This window comes from Neocloeon triangulifer, unplaced genomic scaffold (assembly GCF_031216515.1).
Source record: "Neocloeon triangulifer isolate White Clay Creek 2 clone unplaced genomic scaffold, ASM3121651v1 ptg000014l, whole genome shotgun sequence".
Classification (NCBI taxonomy): Eukaryota; Metazoa; Arthropoda; class Insecta; order Ephemeroptera; family Baetidae; genus Neocloeon; species Neocloeon triangulifer.
Window position 1 is genome coordinate 27,978,522 of NW_026775556.1, and position 18,695 is coordinate 27,997,216.

Sequence of the window (18,695 nt, forward strand, 5' to 3'; positions counted from 1 at the left end):
AAAGTCGACCGTACATCTATACAGGAGATACCAGAGTGTCCTCTTTTTCCCGCGAACGCCCTAATTTTTTAACTCCACCCTCTAAGACATGTTAAGAGAGATCAGAGGGCGCTGTTTAGGAAATTGTATAATTTCTGACTTAGACCAAAGTGGGGCGCTGCATCCCTTAATTTCTGAGTGCAACACACATCCCCACATAGCCCAAAACATGTGGCATTGTGTCTTTTAAAAGATAAATCTTTGTATGGAATACAGAAACAATGATTTTGCGTTTTTAAATTAAAATTATATATATAAAGCGGCACACGATTCACAATAGTATTAAATTTCAATTGGAAAATTTTGCAAAGCTTCCCATGAAATAAATCTAAATCTTTATTTCGTCAATTAATATGTGATTTTTTTTAATCACGTTGTTTTATTCAAAATATTTTGATACTTCAAGTTTAATAATTACAAGATTTGAAAATAAAACTTACAAATTAATATGATTGTATTGTTTAATAAATTATTCTTGTAAATATTAAAGCTTTTTAAATACTTATTTAATTTATGCATTTTACACTTAATATATTTTAATTTATTTAATTTCTTCTTAACTAATGTTTTTGTAGTATTCAAAACTATGAAAGTAAAATGTTTTATTCATTTGCATTGAGAAACATTAGATTGAAATAATATTACATTTAAAATTTTGTTGAGTCTAACGTCTAACCTAAATTCAATGTATATATAAATGAATCTTCATCTGAATCGGGACAATTGTCAAAAATTTCAAAATGCAAATTATGAAAATTGGAAACTGTATTGAATATAAATTTTTTATATATGTCTGCTAAATTCTCCAATCGCGATTTCAAATTTCAAAGTTATCTATGAAATATTGTCAACTTCAACATCAACAAATAACAAAAAAGTTCACCGACTTTTCTTTTCTAGTAGGAGGACAAAAATGTTGTAGTTTTTAAATTAATTTAAGAAGAAAAAAACTAGCTTACAACAGGATTTTGCTTTAATACCTCTTTAAATTGTGAAATTATGATTGAATATTTCTCTAGATAATTAAAAATCAAATGTTCAATGCATAAAGTCAAACATTCCAAAAAGAACTCTGTTTAGACGAAAAAGCTCCCGCGTTTTGAAGTTTCTCCCCTCAAAAGTACGAGCAAATGAGGAAAAAGGGGGGCCTCTGAGGGTGATTTGGAGAGAAACCCTCGCGATAGCACCCCCGACGGTATGAATACCGAGAATAAGCGAGCAAATTAGAGGAAAAGCTTCGGCGGGGGGTGCGTGCGAGTACTAGAGTAAAATTAAACGGGCGCGTTTTCCCGGCCGCGCGGGCAAGGTGGGGAAGTGACGTAACGGGGGCGGCGAGGCGCGAGCCTGGTGCTGCTGCCTCAGTCGCCGCCTCAGTTGATATCTGGCCGTGTGCACCGAAAAAAGCAGCCCCGCGGCCGCCGCACAAGATATCGCGGGCACCCAAGCTGACACAGTCAACAGGTTTTCTCGATGTGAGCGCGACCCCCGTTTGCACCCCCGCGACAATTAATTCATTCTTCTGTGATATTTCCCGCAACGCGACACACCAATCGTCGTCGTTTTGTCCTCACTCAGTGTTCTCTCTCGTGTTTAAAAAAAAGTTGCAAATTTTTCGTCCTTGTTGAGATATTTTTCACACTTCTTGCAAAAAACAAAAACAATCTGCCGTTTTTGGTCGGCGCGTCGAAACTTTCGCAGCGGAATATATGATTGTGTGGTTTGGATTCGTGACCAAGTTGCAAACACACGTTTCCAAAACGGAGTCGACCCAGGGAATGTGGTCAGCCGTTAGCCGCGGTTTCGAAATTATAGTAGCCTTTTTCGAATACTATTCAGCGAGGTAAGTGAAAATTGACCCATTTTTTCTAAAATGTTTGTGTGTAAAAATTAGGGTGTAATTCAAAGTTTTTGTGATTCCGATTTCCACTAAAAACTCTACAGCTTTTGCTCTAGTTCACAATTTTCGAAAAAGTGTGGATGAAAAAGTAGGAAACGTTCTATGTGTTTTTCTGTTGACGCACAAAACCGCCGTAATTGAAAATTAAATGGCTCGTTTAATCAGAAAAAAGTAATAAGCGTCACTTAAAAACGTTATTTTTCTATTTTACTTGAATGATTTCACATTATTTAAAATTAAATCCTCAGTAAAGCCGAAAAAATTTGTGATTTACCAATTTTTTTTTAATATATTGTCAATCTTTAAGTATTTTAAAATGACAATAAATATTCATATTATTCATGAACTAACAAATTTAAAGCTACTGCAGGATTTGCCTATCAGAGTTTTTTAATAAACATTATATTAATTCAGCTAAAAAAAAATTTACTAAAGATACTTATTTCACGCGAAAATTAGAAATCAAATTGAAATATTTTCAAATTTCGTAATTTCCATCAAATAACGACTGCAAGTAATTCAGGTCGTTGAAAATGCTTCATTTTCACTTTCAAGCAACCTTTGCAAAATTCTCTCCTTTTTAGGTTGAAAAATCTCGTTAATTTAAGAAGAGTTAATTCCCTGGGTTGGTTTTTTTGTGGGTCTGGAAATTGAAGCTGTTGTTGGAAATTTTAAAGGTGTGAAACACAAAGTCGTTTTGCAGTCCAGTTTTTGTTTTTAACTCGAAAATTCAGTTTGATGTGGACCAACCTGCCAGTGCCTCCATTTTAAAGCTGACAAAAAGCAGTGATTAAACATGACAAAGGTGATACTTTTTTTCTAGAACGCCACCCGGGATTTATAACGCCGACCTGACAAAACTGGAAGCAATTTGTCGCACAAACATTGCAAAACCGAGCGCTTTTCCGGACCATGTGCGGCCAAAAAATTTCACTGTCGAGGGCAAAAAATAAATCACCGACTTGGCAACCAAATTACATAACCGCAAATTTCGCCCCGAAATTCAAGGCCGTTCTGCAGAAATCAAAGCAACCCTTTGATGTGGCAACGGCTGCGGCAGTCAGGTGAAAATTGGTGTGTCCTTTTCGCTTCCATTTTAATCCGAAAACCGCTTGGTTTTCACCCGATCGAAGTACATACGACGGTCTAGGCAAGAATTAAAGCAAATAGCCGCAGGGCGCTAGTCAGCAAGGGTTTGTTTTCCTCTCATTATTTATAGGACGGGCTTTATTATTTGTTGTTCAAACATTTCGCCGCTCGCTTGTAATCAGCATTCGAACCGCAGACACTCACTGAATCGTGAATCGACGGGCGAATTGGTTAATTTTCGAACCACCACAGTCAATCTCTGAATCAGTCGGTCTTTTTATAATGGAGGAAATTTGCAACTTACTAATTAGAGCGTACAAAAAGATAGCAAAAAAAAATTGGGGGGCCCATAATGTGTCCGAAATAATTGTGTCCGAATCCGGAAAAAGAAAGTGTCCGAAGATTTTTTGTACGAATTTTTTCCAAATTTTCTCCAAAAATACTTGATCCAATTGTCCTGTATTTTTATATGTAAAATTTAATCAAAATATTAAAGCAGTTGTTTTAATATAATATTTTCATATTATAATTTTATTTTATAATAATTTTAAATGTTTAAAATTTTAAGCGTTCCATTAAATTTACACTTAACCGGCGTTTTGCTTTATTTTAATAATTAAAAGATTTAAAAGTAATTTATTATATAATCAGGGCCTTCTGAAACTATTGAAGATTTAACAATTAATTCGCATACTCTCTGCTGGTAACCTGGATTTCCGATACTATTTTAAATTTTCAGTATTGATATAAAAAGCGTTATAAAATATGCCGGTAGTGTAGGAATCTAGTGGCTGGCTAATGTGGCGCTTTTAATTTCAAACAGAAATAAGTATTTAGACGCAAAATTTCAATGACTGGAAAACAATCATGTCAAAATTTTATTTCCTCTCCAGGTACTTGCATCTCGAATTCAAATTTGATCATCATCGTAAGCGTATTTTCATCGACTCTATATTTTAATTTCGCACTCGCCACACTCGAATGATTGTTTCCCGTGCCAAGTACTGCGCCGTACACAAAACAATATGCATGTGTGCCGGAACGGAATAATAGCTCGGCGGTGATGAAATAAATTTATTTATTCATTCGCCACTCGTGACTGCGTTATTCCCAGCAATAGTTAAGTTAAGGGTTATTGGACGCTCATGCGATCTGTATTCGAAACGCGCAAATCGAGCGCAAGTCTCTGCCGTCAATAGATTGAATGCAACGAACTAATCGGACTCGAAAACGGTGCATCTGGTGCTGTAAACGCTCCTGGATGCACTTTGCTGGTGGAAAGAGCTTTGCACGTAGTTTTAAATTGAGTAAAGAGGAAATTTATTGTAAATTTTGTTACGACCAATCACACAAGAAAAAAACTTCAAATTGGAGACTTGCACAAAATCAAATTGGGTGGAAATTGGCATTTAATATATATTATTTTCTGGATAAAAAGTGATTTGATTTGTTAAATTTAACTTACAGACAAATTTGAAATTATTCATGTTCTGCTTTGGATCTGAAAACTTACTTAAGTACCTGACAGATTCACCACAATGGTTTCAATTGAAAGATAAATACATAATATATGAAAAAAAATTATTTATCTCAACAATTGAATTTGATCGATCCATAACAATCAGACCCTTTAGAAAATTCCCCTTTTAAAGAAATATAAAAATATTTGTCAACGTAGTTTAGTATTTAATATTAATTTTATAGAATTTCCTAAAAAAAGAATCTAACTTATAAAAATAATTTGTCAGTTTTGAATGATTATTGATTCAAGTGAGAGCAAAGTTATATGTTGAATAATTCAATGAACAAACAGACTTTCGTCAGTCAACTCTATATTGATTGCTTTCGTTCTTCCATATTCAAATAGTGCTGCACGAAACGAGCACCCAAAGTTTCGACACGACAACTAAAACTTGGGGCAGCTCTAAAAACAAGTGGCACACGCGAGCGAATGAAATTTTAACTCTCGCACCTCATTCTCAGTTACGAGAGACGCGAGTTCGTCCCTGCGGGACGCCAAAAAAGGAAATCTCAACTAACATTAGCTCTCGTCGAGTTGCTCGGGCATCTCCAAACTTTCCTTCTTTCGTTCTTCGAACACGCAAGATATATCATTAGGCCATTAGCCGAGTCGTTGAAAAGCCTGCACATTATCCCCCTTGTTTCAGCACCGAGAACATAAATCACAAAACTAAAAGCTGGATCCTGTTTGTCAGCCACATTTCAAATGCAATTTCCAGTATAAAAAAAATTGATGAGCGTATCTCGTAGAATGATTAGAGAGTAGCGAAGGGGGAGAAAGGCAATTGCCTAGCCTTTGTATCAGAGAATTCATGCCCAGTGATGGAGCAAATTTGCATTTCAAAAGTGGAACAACGATGCTGGTTTTGCTCAAAAGTTCTCTTTACATAAATTCGAAAAATATTTTTGAAATTAACGGCCAAAGAGAAATTTTTATCCTGAATAAAAATCTTTCAAAAACATTTGCAGAAAATTTAACCATAAAAATTAAATACTCTTATTTCGAGCAGTTTTTTTTAATTCGATTCCTTGGCAAAGTATCAATTAAATAAGAAGTATTACTCAAAATTAAAAATTTAGTCCATTTGTCAAAATAACCATTTCTTTGTTGGAAAATATTTCGTTCCGAGAGCACCCTTTAAATAAAAAATTGAGCATTACAATCTTTTCTGCCTTTCCTTCAGAATTTATTGTTACAAAGGGAAATTGAATTTGGCCTCGCGATGGAGCAAATGAAATTTTAAAGCAGCGTCTCTCATTTAGAATTTTAGCACTGCAATAAACCTGGCCCTTTTCTCACTCAGTCTGCTGGAGGGACAGATAAAGGTCGCTCGCTAGACTCTCGAGCAAAAAGAAACAATTGATCTGGCACACGTTCCTGCGAGAACTTAACTTCCCCGTCTTCTTTTATTTCATGGCAGACGCGTGTGCGCCTCTTTTTCCTCTCTGACGACACAAACTAAAGTAGTCTCGTGATCTCGGCGCACAATTGCAGTGGAAAAAAAGTCTCTCTAATCTCGCAATCAACAATTATTTCTCCCCAGCAGGCCTCTAATTGTTTTCGCGACCATTTTTCAAGAAGAGCTTCTGCTTTTTTGCGCTCGCTCGCTCGCTCCCCCTCATAGATAATTCACTTTTTCCGGGCCGCCGGCGGTGTTTCCCATTTATTTTGGCGGCGAATCAGACGCCACAGGGATGAGCCGCCGCAACAATGCGAGCACGGAATATTGGTTTTATATTGGCTGAATAAAGGCAAAGCGGCTCAAAAAGCTGCACACTGGGACCGTGAACGAAAGACTACCCCTGCCATGGGGTGGATTTTCGCTGCTTCGGCAGCTTGTTAGCCAAACAAGACGCAGCCTGTATTCAAGTCGAGGTAAATACAAAATTGGTCATAGTCCGATCTGCAAATAATGACAAATGTGAGGAAAAAATATTTATTTTTATCTTAAAAATCAAATCTTATTTGCAGGTGAACAAAATGAAAATGGTCAGAATTCTCTGAAAGAGATAAATTCAGAGGTCAGCACTTTCGATTCAGGTGACCTCTAGGGACAAAATAAATTTAATATAAGATATAAAATATCTGAAGATTTTTTCATTAGTTTGAATGACAAAATTAAGCCCCTGAAATTCTTCATTCAATTTAATATTTTGCGATTTTTTTATTTATTTATCGTGGTTATAAATAATTATGAGTAATTTCATGATAAACATTTGATATAAAACCATTCCCTATTTCACGTGGAATTGCTGGCGACATTAAAATAAACTTTTTTAATGATATAATGCCATAAAATGCTTTACTTAATATGATATTAAATAAAAAATTTAAATTTAAAAATATATTACATATATAAAATAATTGTTTTAATATTAAATAAGATATATTAACAGATATCAATAATCTTAATAAATCAGAAACATATAAAATTATATATTCATTTTATCAATTTAATTCTTATTTTTAAAAGTTTATCCTTTCTAGTTATTATTTTGGAAACTACTACGATATTGGAATAAAAATGTATATATAAGAATAAATAATTATTTATTCTGCTAGTTTACTAAAATCCTCACGTTTTTATCAATTTTCAAGAAAATTAATTTAGTGGAAAATAGGTCAAAACTTTGAATTACTGATTTTTTTTGCTTACTGAATGCAATTCAGAACAATGGAGACAATCGGACGCCATCAGAGACAAATTGATGCACATTGTGACGACGACTTTAATCAGATGTGCAATTCAGCGGCGAGGAATTGAGGTTGCGCAGCGCCGAAATGAAACTCTTTGCAATTTGTTCTTATGGAAATGAGTGACAGCGGGCCTCGAGTGCCATACTTGTTGACCTGTTTTTTAGATGACAGGACATGCAGTCGGTGGTGGTTGGCTTGAATGGTGGCGAAATTGTGTTTCAAGTTGCTGCCGTCGAGATCCAATCACGCTCGCGACTCGAGAGCTGCGACGGTGGCGATTTTTTTTCACGTATAATCGGATTTTGTTCCTGCGGATGAAAACTTCTCCAAAACCTCGAATACGTTTAATTTTGACACTCAAATCCGATTACCAGATGCGAATTGGAATTAAATTTGCAACGTTTCTCACTCGAACGGAATTCTCGTACGTGTGACAAGCGACCTAATTTGGTCTGTGATTTTCTGATGGCGTATCAAAGCGAGAAAGCTGGTGACGCCGGCGGAGTTGGAATCGTTATTGCTTTCGCCAAGTGTAAGTAGACACGGCGATACATTTAAATGCGATTGACGGCTGCGGAATCAAAATACATTGAGCGCGCGAGCTACGACACTATGGAAGTTACTGGAATTGGCGCGCGTTCCCATTTGCCCCATGACAAATAACGAATAATGTCTTCTGGCAATTCAAAGCTGATAAAGAGTTGCTGCTGGTTTTCCATCAAAATGCACTGTAGATTTTTTTTAAAATAAATGTTCATTATTCAAAGAAATTTTGAAAACTTTTGCACATTCAAATTTGATAATTATATATAATTTCAAAGAAAAAAAAGTTGATTGTTACTCAGACGTTTGCTAATAAAATTGACTGGGGGACTTTTTTTAGTCAGATTTGTTTGACTTTTACAGGCAACAATTTCCACATTTTCATTTCTAAATATTAATAAAAGCACTTTCATTGTGAAAATTTTGGTTCAATTTTAAATTCGACTCATTTACACTATAATGCACGGCTACGTACGCGGCCAAATGGCCACTATCCCCTCCACTTCATCCCATTTAGTTCCATGCAATAGACGGTAGGGGCGCCACCGCAGAATGGCCATTTGTCCGCGTAGCCGACGATTATTAGTTGGTTTAAAATTTTGTGATTGATTAAAATTATTTACCACTATACAATAAGAAAAAGATTTTGAAAAAACATTCAAATTGTTCTTTATTTTTCAAATTCAAATGTCCTTCTTTATTTGAACGCTATTAATCGATTAATTTTTGCACATTTTAAACAGGCTAATGATTTAAGCTAGTTTTTTTTGCAATTTTGTTTTATAATTAACAATTTCAATAAAACGTTAATGCCTAAAAAAATTAAATATTTTAATGTTTTTTAAGAGAATAAATATGGATTGGGCTTTTCCTCGTTACAAAAGTTCTTTTAATTAAAAACAATTAGCTCTACCAGTTCAAATGTGGTGTTTTTTTTCTTTTGCTGATTTTTTGTATTTTTCTAGCTCATGAAATTGGGTCACAGACCGTGACCGAAACTGGTAGAGCCGTTTAGTTTTTTAATAAAAACAATTTTTGCAACAACGAAAAGCCCAATCTCTTCATTTCCATGATCATCGCCTCGAGTGTCAATTTCTTCAAACAAATTATAAGATAAGAGAACTATCCAAATTTTTCACTTGAAACCTAAAAAATGATTGTCAACGCAGTGTCCCTACCATTGTTCACCTCTCCTCAGGCCGACGCCAAGTTGAATAAAAGCGGCAAAAGTTGCGCAGCGGGTATGCAATTTGTCTTTATTGTGGAGCGAGGCAAAATTTTACAGCCCTCGGGTGGAAATTTGATCATGGTGCGTGTTGTTTTTCGCGCGCCGGCATCTGCGCATTATAAATTTTTCACTATTGCACGGCGAGAACCAATTTCGCCGTCCCCGTGATAAATTCGCAGGGCTAAGAGAAAGGCAGAGGAGAGGGTTGCATACTATCAGGCGTCGAAATACCTCGAAATAAATAAAAATTGGCGGCGCCACCGCAATAAAAGGGCCGGGGCTAACTTGTTGGTGCGTGTCTCTCTCGCTCACTCACTCTCGGGTGGAGAAAACGCCCCGTCGACCGACTCGCTTTTTTAGATCGATAGTCGCTCAGCTGTCAGTTTGCACCCCATGTATGGGAGTTTGTTTTTTGTTTTCTACTGCAAAAAAAATAAAACACAAAAACCCTCAGGAATGCTTTTCTTTATTAAAATCGAGTGCACCTCGGCGTCTCTCTCCTTTCAATTATAAAGAGCAAGACGCCATTTTTGGAACTACTTTCGTTTTACCCTTGCAGCCCTCAGGGACGATTCTAATTTAAGATAAAAAAAAGAACCGGTGCTGCTGGAGAGGCTGCAGCTTTCAGGTTGAGCGCGGCTGGACGTTTTCATTTGAACAAGCGCGAAGCACTTTTCCTCTCTTTTCTTTCCTTTCTCTGCGGAAAAAAAACGAGGCTCGAGTGCGTCGCTGTTCTCGAGATAAATATTTGCTGTCGGGAAAATTATCTGTATTTGCAGACAGATGTTTTTTACGACGAGTAAACGAGCTGTTTTTTGTAATTACGTGCGGTTTTTCCCATTCGCTTTTATGAGCTGCCTCGATTAATTTTGCCAATTGGAAAAGTTTGGACTGAAAAAGAAGCAGGGCCAAATGCTTGTTTTCCGGAGAACGCGGAAGGAAAATTAGAAAAGTATAACAAGGAAAGAAAAGTCAACTGACTGCGCCACTGACAATGAGTGGTTTTTGTTCCGACCTGAAAGTCTTGGCAGGAAAGGAAAATAAGACTTTGAATAATTATTGAATATTTTATTCGCTCAATCAGCGCTACTAAATCTCGTCTTTGATGTACAGTTATTTTAATTATGATTCTAACTGTTCCAGTTACTTAAATTCGCACATTTAAGTATTCAAATTTGACACAAAAAGGTGAGAGAAAGTAAATCTCATCAAATTAACAGAAAATTTTAACATGCAAAGAGATTTTTTTGTGGGACAAATTGATTGTCATTAAATGAAACTTAATTGGTGTAGAACTTTATTCAAAACTTTAATTAATTAATTAATTAATAAATTTAATCAAAGATCCTTTCCGGTCAAGTGCTCTCTATTCTGAAAGATTGCTAAATTTCGAGCATATCTTGTGAAAACACTATTTGAAAATTCCAAACCGTTGCGTCTCAATCAAAAGAAAACCTAAATACGAGTGATTCGCGCAAAAAACGTGTGAGAATTGAGTTGCCAATCAGATCCATCAGTTTGTTCCAAAAACTGCAGGATTTGGCCACATTGGCGCTGCGATCGCTGATTTTGCCACAAACGCCCCACGGCGCTGCAGAAAACTTGTCTTGGCCTGACCCTAAAAAACAGGTCTGAATTGGGAGAAGCAGAAATCAGAAATTTTAAATTCACCAAACTTTTTTTACTAATTTGGGAAAGTCTCTGTTTAGGAAATAATTCATAAAGCGAAAACGTTTCCTTAATTTTCAGTTTATCAATTTCATGTAAATTATTCGCAATTTAATTAAATTTATGTTTTGATAAAAAAAAACGCTGTAAACTCCAACATATGCACGTGACCATATAAAGCAGAAAAGTTGGCAGGCAGGTTTGAAATTGATATTTATATGCAGCGGAATGGCGTCGGCCAGGTTTAATAATTCACGCGCGGCAGCTTAATAACCGGGGCTCTCGCACGTTCGCACTCTCAGCCCCCGTCAGCGGCGGTCGCTGACTCCGTCGCTGCTCGGCCGGTGCAGAAATTCGTGGTTCACTCGGCGCAGCAAAATCGCTGCAAGCGCTTCAAACCAGCAGGTCCCGCGTGTGTGCGCCACACAGAAACGTGAAATTATTTAGCAGCAGTTTGGGCCTGGCCATTTGCAAACCAACACAAGCCGGGCCAGGTTAAAAATAGCCCGGAAAATGAGCCGAGTTATGAAAAGTTGCAACGAACGTAAATTATGCACTTAGCTCGTTTTTTTTTATATATATAATAATAATGCGCGCACCGTGGGGCGAGAGGAAATTTAAATGCGGCCATCGTTTTCGCACAGCTTGCCCTTTTTGTGGCCACAAGAAATGTGTTTTAGCCTCTGCGTCAAATTTATGTACATCAGTAAGCATCAGGCGGTCTTTTTTACTGCGGTAGATAATGCACATTTTATAGTTTTTTTTTACTGCCAGCCAAGTTTTTATTTTGGCTTCATTCAATAGAGCGTCACAATTTTGAAAGGCTATTAATTGTTTTTTTAACTATTATATTTATTTATTTATATTTTAAAACAAAATATTTTGATATTTTTATATATTTCTTTTTTATGTTATTTTTATTTTCATTAACTTTGCTTTTATGTTTTTACAGAGTATATAATTAAGTGACTTTTTTCTTTGAAACCGAGTAATTGTATTTGAATTTTTTTATGGTTAAAAAGTCAATTTAAAAAAATTAATATTTAAAGCTGATTTAAAGTGTTGACATAAAATAATTGATTAAAATATAAATTGATTTCGTGAGCTGAAACACGCATTTAGTTCATAATAGTAAACTTATAAAAATGAAAAATACAACGTTACAAAGTGAGGAAAACAATTGGTAACAAATTTTTTTTTATTATTTATTTGTATTAATATTTAGGAAAAGCCCGATCTCTTCATTTCCATGATCATCTCCTCGAGTGTCAACTTCTTCAAACAAATTAATATTTAGGTTTAGATATTTTAAATTTTTTGGCAAATCAACTTAATTTTTTTCTTGATTTTGTGAGGGAAAACATACTAATTGAAATAAAAATGTCTTTGTATTGAAGTGAAATTCAAACTGATCATAATTTTAATAAATTCCAGCTATGAATTTCAATTTGTTTTTCTTTTGATCAAATAAAGATTATTTCCGAAATCGCCAATTTTTTTATAACATGTAAAAATTTTTAATCTGAAAGAAAAAAAGGAAATAGCCAGCATAGAGCTCGTTGTTAATTTTTCAATTTAACTTGGCATTCTTTAAATGAGCAGCAGCTGCTGCTGGGATGACAAAATAAGACGCCCTCGCAGAACGAAATTAGAATCATCATCATCCGCGCGTGAAAAGCAATAAAACAACATCTTCTCTGCAATGAAACTCATTCACTCGCGGCTCAGTCGGCAAATGAGCTCATCGCCGCTGCAAATTAAAATAAAAGCCTATACGAATTACTCAACGCCGGCAGCGCCGAATTCATTTCGCGCAACAGCCGCCGCTCTTTTTGTCTGGCAAAAAATTTTTGAAATGGCACTTCTTTTCTTCCCCACGCCGCAGTTTTATTACGATGATTATTTTTGTTTGCGACGTTTCGGCGGGCGGGAGAAATGAATTAATTTGCATACATTCGCAGCGGCACGCAGACTCCTGCTGTTCCTCCGCAAAGTACAGTTTCCACTTTAATGAATTAGTGCCGAGTTGAGTTTGGCGCCCAAAAACGACGCGCGTTCATTATTCTTGTTTTGTGGACGTTCGCCATAAATCACGTGCGCTTTTCCGCCGCCGACACCCGCTTTTTGCACCTTATTAAAATTCAAATTATGCGACGCGACGAAAGGTAATTATGCAAAGGCGTCGCTACTTTGCATTGTCGGGACGCCAAGAAGTGCTAATTTCTCATGCAAGTAGTTTGTGGCTACAAAAATTATTCGATTTTTGTGAAACTCTGATCTTTTTTAATGTCCAAGCAAAACTTATTAATTTAATTAATTAATCAGTTACAAAATGAATGAATTAAATTTTAATTCGTCGAAAGAGCGTTTTAAAATTCATTTAAATAAAGCTGCATAATTCATCAAAACTCTCATTACCACATCAAAAAGAAATTTTTAATTAAAAATTCAAGCACAAGATTAAAATATGACGTTTTTTCCACAGAGATACGTTTTTCCCCATTAAAATCTCTCTCCGTCTCCAGCGGTCGATTCAAAGAAGTGCGTCTGTCCGAGAACCGTGTCGCTACCATAATAACCGACCGCAGCTGTTGGGAAACGAAGTAGGTTAAACAAGAAGTGCAGATTAGCATGCAAAATTATTCACAGTCAAAAACATCAAAGCGAAGCACCGCCGTTAAAGTAGAGAGCGAGTGCGTCGCAATTTAATCGTGCCCAAGTTAGCCATTCATGAAAAGGACTCTTGTTTCAACAGCTTGATGCACCTGATTCGAGGAAAACTCCTAAATTATTCAGAGTCATCAAGATTGGCTCTGAAAATTGCATTACTTGAGGTAATTCCATTAAAAACTGCAACATTTATTTTCTTTTTACCAGAGCAAGTTTACAGAATTATAAAATATAATGTTGCGTCAAAGTAATAGAACTTTGAGTGTTGTATGAAATCTACACAAACAGTAAGCACAAAAAATGCATAAAAGCAACGCAAAACGGTGACATTGCTTGTTTGTTCGAATTTACCGCACTGCACTTGTGTGGCGATGAAAGTTTTTGCATTCAGCGGTTTTCTCTGTTGAGCGTCTGCAGTGGTTTTATTTAAACTTCTGTTTCCGACATTAAAAAGGCGCTCAGTAAAATGAACGTTCCAATTTAAAATTTTCTTCATTATGGAAGACAATTTTGCAAGTACGTTGAAATTTTATTTGATCAATAATAAATTTGCAGCACTAGAAAACCACGATAACAAAATTAATCTTGGCCATGAATTATTTTTCAAATAACATTGATTCCATTGATTCTTTAAAATTGCTGCAAAATTTTGCATTATAGGAATAATTTTGTTATATTTTAATATAAAATGCTAGTGGTGGTGCCATTTTGTCCTACAATTCTTTTTTTTTTAAATAAATAGTTTTAAACTATGTGACAAATAAACAACAATAATATGTATAATAATACAAAATATATCCATGAAAAGTTTGCAATCCAAAGCTTTAAAATTTAATTAACTGCCTCAAATTTAATTCAAGTCTTTTTTCTAGAGCATAAAATCAATTGCAATTTTATATTCTTGAATTCTATGCGAGTAACTTTTTATAGAGCGATTCTCAAGTCGGAGCCAAATCTGTCTGATTCGCGCGGATACGAAGCACGAAAAGATTTCTGCAGGTATATAATATGTATGTACGTAACATGCTGGCAGGAGCATTAAATTTGATGGCGAATCTCGATAATACGCGGATTGAATGGGAGCTCTTCCAATGGCGGGGTCGGATCGAGCGAGTCGTCTGTCTGCTCTCGCGCGAGAGATAACACGAACCCATTTTTGCATGCAGCATGGAAGGAAAAAATGGAGCAGATATGAATGGGTCAGTCAGTCGGCTGGAGTGGTGCCATTTTATGAACGATATAGTGGCTGCATTTCGAATATTGGCTCTGTGACGTGCGCGATAATGCAGAATCGTCAAGTCGCGAGACTGCAAATGAATGGCGAACCCGTTATCGAGCCACTTTTATGTCTCAATACACATATTTTGTTGCTGATGGCGTATGAAGTTATGGTTATGGCATTTGCGCAATGTTTCTTGATAAATTGCTTTCTTAGGTGCTGAGAAGACAATAAAGAAGTAGTTCAAGTACTCAAGATAAATATTTTTTTTGTGAAATGCAAGAGTTTCCATATTTTTAATAACTTCTGGTTTTTCAAGTAACATAAAAACAAATAAAGTGTGTAATATAAATTATGATAATAAAATATGACCGTGCCTTCTCTATAATTATATATTTGAATGTATTAAATTTGCAACTAAATTTCTAGTACGGAATCGTCACCTCTTTAAAAAGAAGTGTCATTGCTACTGCAAATTAATGCTTAATAAAATAAACAACTTTAAAAATTGAAATTAAAAAATCAAAATTTTATAAAGAATATTTCTTTTTTGTTTATTTTATTATTAATGATTTATTTAATTTATTTATAGTTTAATATTTATAAATTTCTTTTTAATTTTCAATCATTAGAAGCACAATAATTAAACTTTTCACTTAAGTTTTGTTGGTTAGGTTTAAAATTTAATATATATGAAAACAATAAATTAAGGAGACAAAAATCTTCAAATGCAAATGTTTCAATTAACAATATTTCACAGGATATTAGAAAATTAATTTTGTAGATATTATCAGATTTAAATGTGGTTGGTCTCTTCAAAAATACATTCACAATTAATAATATTTTAATGAGCAATCATGAAATAAATCATCATTTTGAATTTAACTATGCCTTGGCCAACTAGTCTACGAGTTGGCCGAGACCAATTTCCTCACAAGAAATTTGAGCTCACAGAGACAGATAGTTACCAAAAATTTATTGAAAATCAGCTTAACAAAATCTCAGAAATTGATCCTCAATTTTATGACACTCCTGCAATGACTAATCCGAGCTGGAAGAAACCGTATTTTGAAAACAGACATTTATTTACCAGATATGCAGTACACGGATTTCACTTTCTATTTTGTAAGAATAAAAATTACCATTCAAATGTAAATAATGATTGCGAATGTGAAAAATGTGGGATGAAAATTAACTTGTATCATTTTAGTGAGTGCTGTAAAAATAATTTAAGCTTGTTTGAAGCTGCGAGAATGAATTATAAATAATTAATTGTACTTTGAAAAAGTTGTACACATTTTGTGTTCAATAAATTTATATATATATAAAACTTTGGCCAACGGGTCGAAGAAAAACGTAGCCAACCTATAATTAATTCAAGACAATCTAAATCCCTACCCTATTATTGATGATCATAAAGATCTGAAAAACTTGAAAAGAAATGATGTAATTATTTAGACGGCTCCGAGTGCTCTCTTATTAACAAAAGGATGGGAAACAATTTGTTCAAATGGAAACACTTGCTTCATCTTTTTATTGCAGGCCTTGTTGTTCTCTCTCTCCACACATGCTCTTGCAAAAAACTCATTGAAACGTAAAAGCATTGAAGTCTCTTTGAACGTGCTCGCCGACCGAGATTTTTCAATCCATTTGATATTGTCCGCCCTATTTTCCTCCCTCGCATACAAACGAAAAGGAGTAAAAAAATATAATATTTATACAAACGCCGGTTTCGAACGATTCGTCGGATCGGAATTATTATTATTTGCGATCGGAAGTCGCTTTTTATTGGCACAGGAGGAATGAAATATTAGATACGGCGTTAAGCAGCTTATTATATTGGCCGCCTTTATGGCCATGCAGAGTATAAATCAACTGGACCGGGATCTGCAATCGATGCACAGCCCACCGTGGCCAGGAAGCAAAGCAGCTGAGATATCAGTCGCGGCCATTTTTGGCAACGTGCAAACTCAGCGCAAAATAAACCGTTTTATATTCGATCACAAAAAGGGAATGACGTGAACGGCCGTTTTTCCTGCTTTTGACGAGAAATACATAATGGGATCATTAGTTATACGTTTTTCGCTGGCTTGCGAGGTCTGCTTTCTGACACAACATTTAGAGCCGCGCGCCGGACGTGCCAATAAAACGTGCACAATAAATATAAATGCTGGGCCACTTTCTTTCTTTCTTTTTCTCTTTGGTGTGTATTATTTATTGCATTCTATTGTGGTATAAGAGAGTGAGGAAGAATAAGAAGAGCTGATCTTTTGTGGCGATAACTTGGCACATGAGTCTTCTGCTTGAAATAAGGCCCCTGGCGGAGCGGGACATGTCGCAAAAAATATATCATATAATATGTATAAAAGTTGAGGGTGGCGCCAGCCGAGAGTCGACCTTCTCTCGAGTGGAAATTTCGCTTTTTCAAGCAGCAAGCAAAATGCACACGCCCGTGAAATTCGTCCCGAGATCAAAAGGCCAGATTTGTCGACAGGCGCGTGCACGGTGACTGTGCATGGCACGCAGATTTTTTTCCTCCAGTCAAGACAAGGGCAGAGGTCGTGATGAAATTTGGCGCTGTCGCGGTTTTGCCTCTTGTTTGGAATTATTCCAAAACCAGTGAGGATGAGCTCAAGTGAATAATTTAATTGGAATTAGACGTTATTTTTGCTCTTTTCGTGAAACATTTTAATTGATTTAGATCAGGGAGGAGGGAAATATTTTTAAAACAGGGAGATTTGGGAGATTTTTTACTTCGATTGGAGTTGGAAAAAGTGTTATTTTAGTGAATTAGAGGAAACGAGCTTAACAAAAACTTTTGTTATGACTAGTATGTTTTAACTACTCTGGGAAAGGATTATTTTGTCAGGTTAAAATAATCAAAATATAAAGTTGGCTGTTCAAAACTGGTTGAAAACGTACAATTCTATTATTTTAATTGGAGATTATATTTGAAATAGAAAGAGTGAGACGAAAACGCCAGAAATCAAAACAGACAGGTTCGTTTATTTGAAAACGAAAGGAAAAAAATTATATAATCAGAATTTTGAAAGTGAAAAAGTAACATAACGAGGATGAATTATGACTTCTGACACAACATGGAGTTCTTGAGAGAGAAAAAATATAAAATAAAATCAAAACTATTAATAATTTTCGCGGATAACGATATTTTAAGTCCTGTTAAAAATTCAAAATTTGTTGCTTGCGCAATTTTAGAGTTGAAAAAAACCATTCTGCTGACCATTTTTGAGCAAGTCGTTATTGCTCAAGTTATTTGTTGTTTTTTTTATTTTTTAATCACGAGAAGATTAATTTAATTATATAGTGAAACCAATAGGTTGAATTACTGAAATATTTAGTATTATATAAGCAATTAATTATTAATTCGTTTGAAACCAAATCAATTCTGTCAATTGTTCCCTTTCACTGATTTCAATTGATGGCGTTGGGAATTGAACAAAGGACGTCAGAGCCAAAGGGAAATTCACGGCTTGTATATGTTTCAAGGCGAAAATCGATCGGCGTGGGTGGTGTTAAAAAAATACATTTGCCGATTTTCCGCGGCGTGTCCAACCACGAACGCTCTCATTATCGCACAAATTGAAGCCTGTCGTCGATTTTCCAAAGTCCACCCTTCCGGCCGCCAGCAGATAAACGACAGAACATCAATAATGCTCGGAACAAATTTCATCTGCCGGAAAAAACCAAACCCAGTTGGGAAAAAACGTAGTTAGAGCAACGTGCGTTATCTTCGGCCACTAGATCTAATTTACATGCGATTAGCAGCACAAAAAGCTGCGCCGTGATCAGTTCCCCCTGCTTTTGTGTACGAACGAATGCACTCTCTAACATTTTATCGTGCGCCAGCGGCAACATAATTGATAGTCAACACGAAAGACAATTATTTATACCACGCAGCAAATATAATGGCAAACACACACACACACACACGGGTGCACATTATCAGGCTGCTCTGTGGCGTGTTTTGCGATTAGGTCAGCTTAATTAACCACCTGTGTCTGGCGCCGCGCACCGATATGTATTTTGTTGTCCGCGAGCAATGCATTTTGTTTGGAACGCATGAAATTAATAATTATTATCCGACAACGTCGGGAATTCAGGA

The 18,695-nt window shown here is 35.6% G+C and overlaps 1 protein-coding gene across 8 annotated transcripts in view; it reads left to right on the forward strand.

The window, feature by feature from the left end:
• The window catches only part of LOC132200224 (synaptotagmin-7), a 232,097-nt gene that overhangs the window by 132,270 nt on the left and 81,132 nt on the right, over positions 1 to 18,695 (forward strand). Inside the window, exon 1 of one of the 8 annotated variants that reach the window (XM_059625531.1) lies at positions 1,425 to 1,879. The exons of the other annotated variants lie outside the window; for them this stretch is intronic. Within the exon in view, the coding sequence (XP_059481514.1) occupies positions 1,746 to 1,879 (134 nt within the window). The 5' untranslated portion in view covers positions 1,425 to 1,745. Of the gene's footprint in view, positions 1 to 1,424; positions 1,880 to 18,695 lie in introns of those variants that run through there. 8 annotated transcript variants of the gene reach the window in all.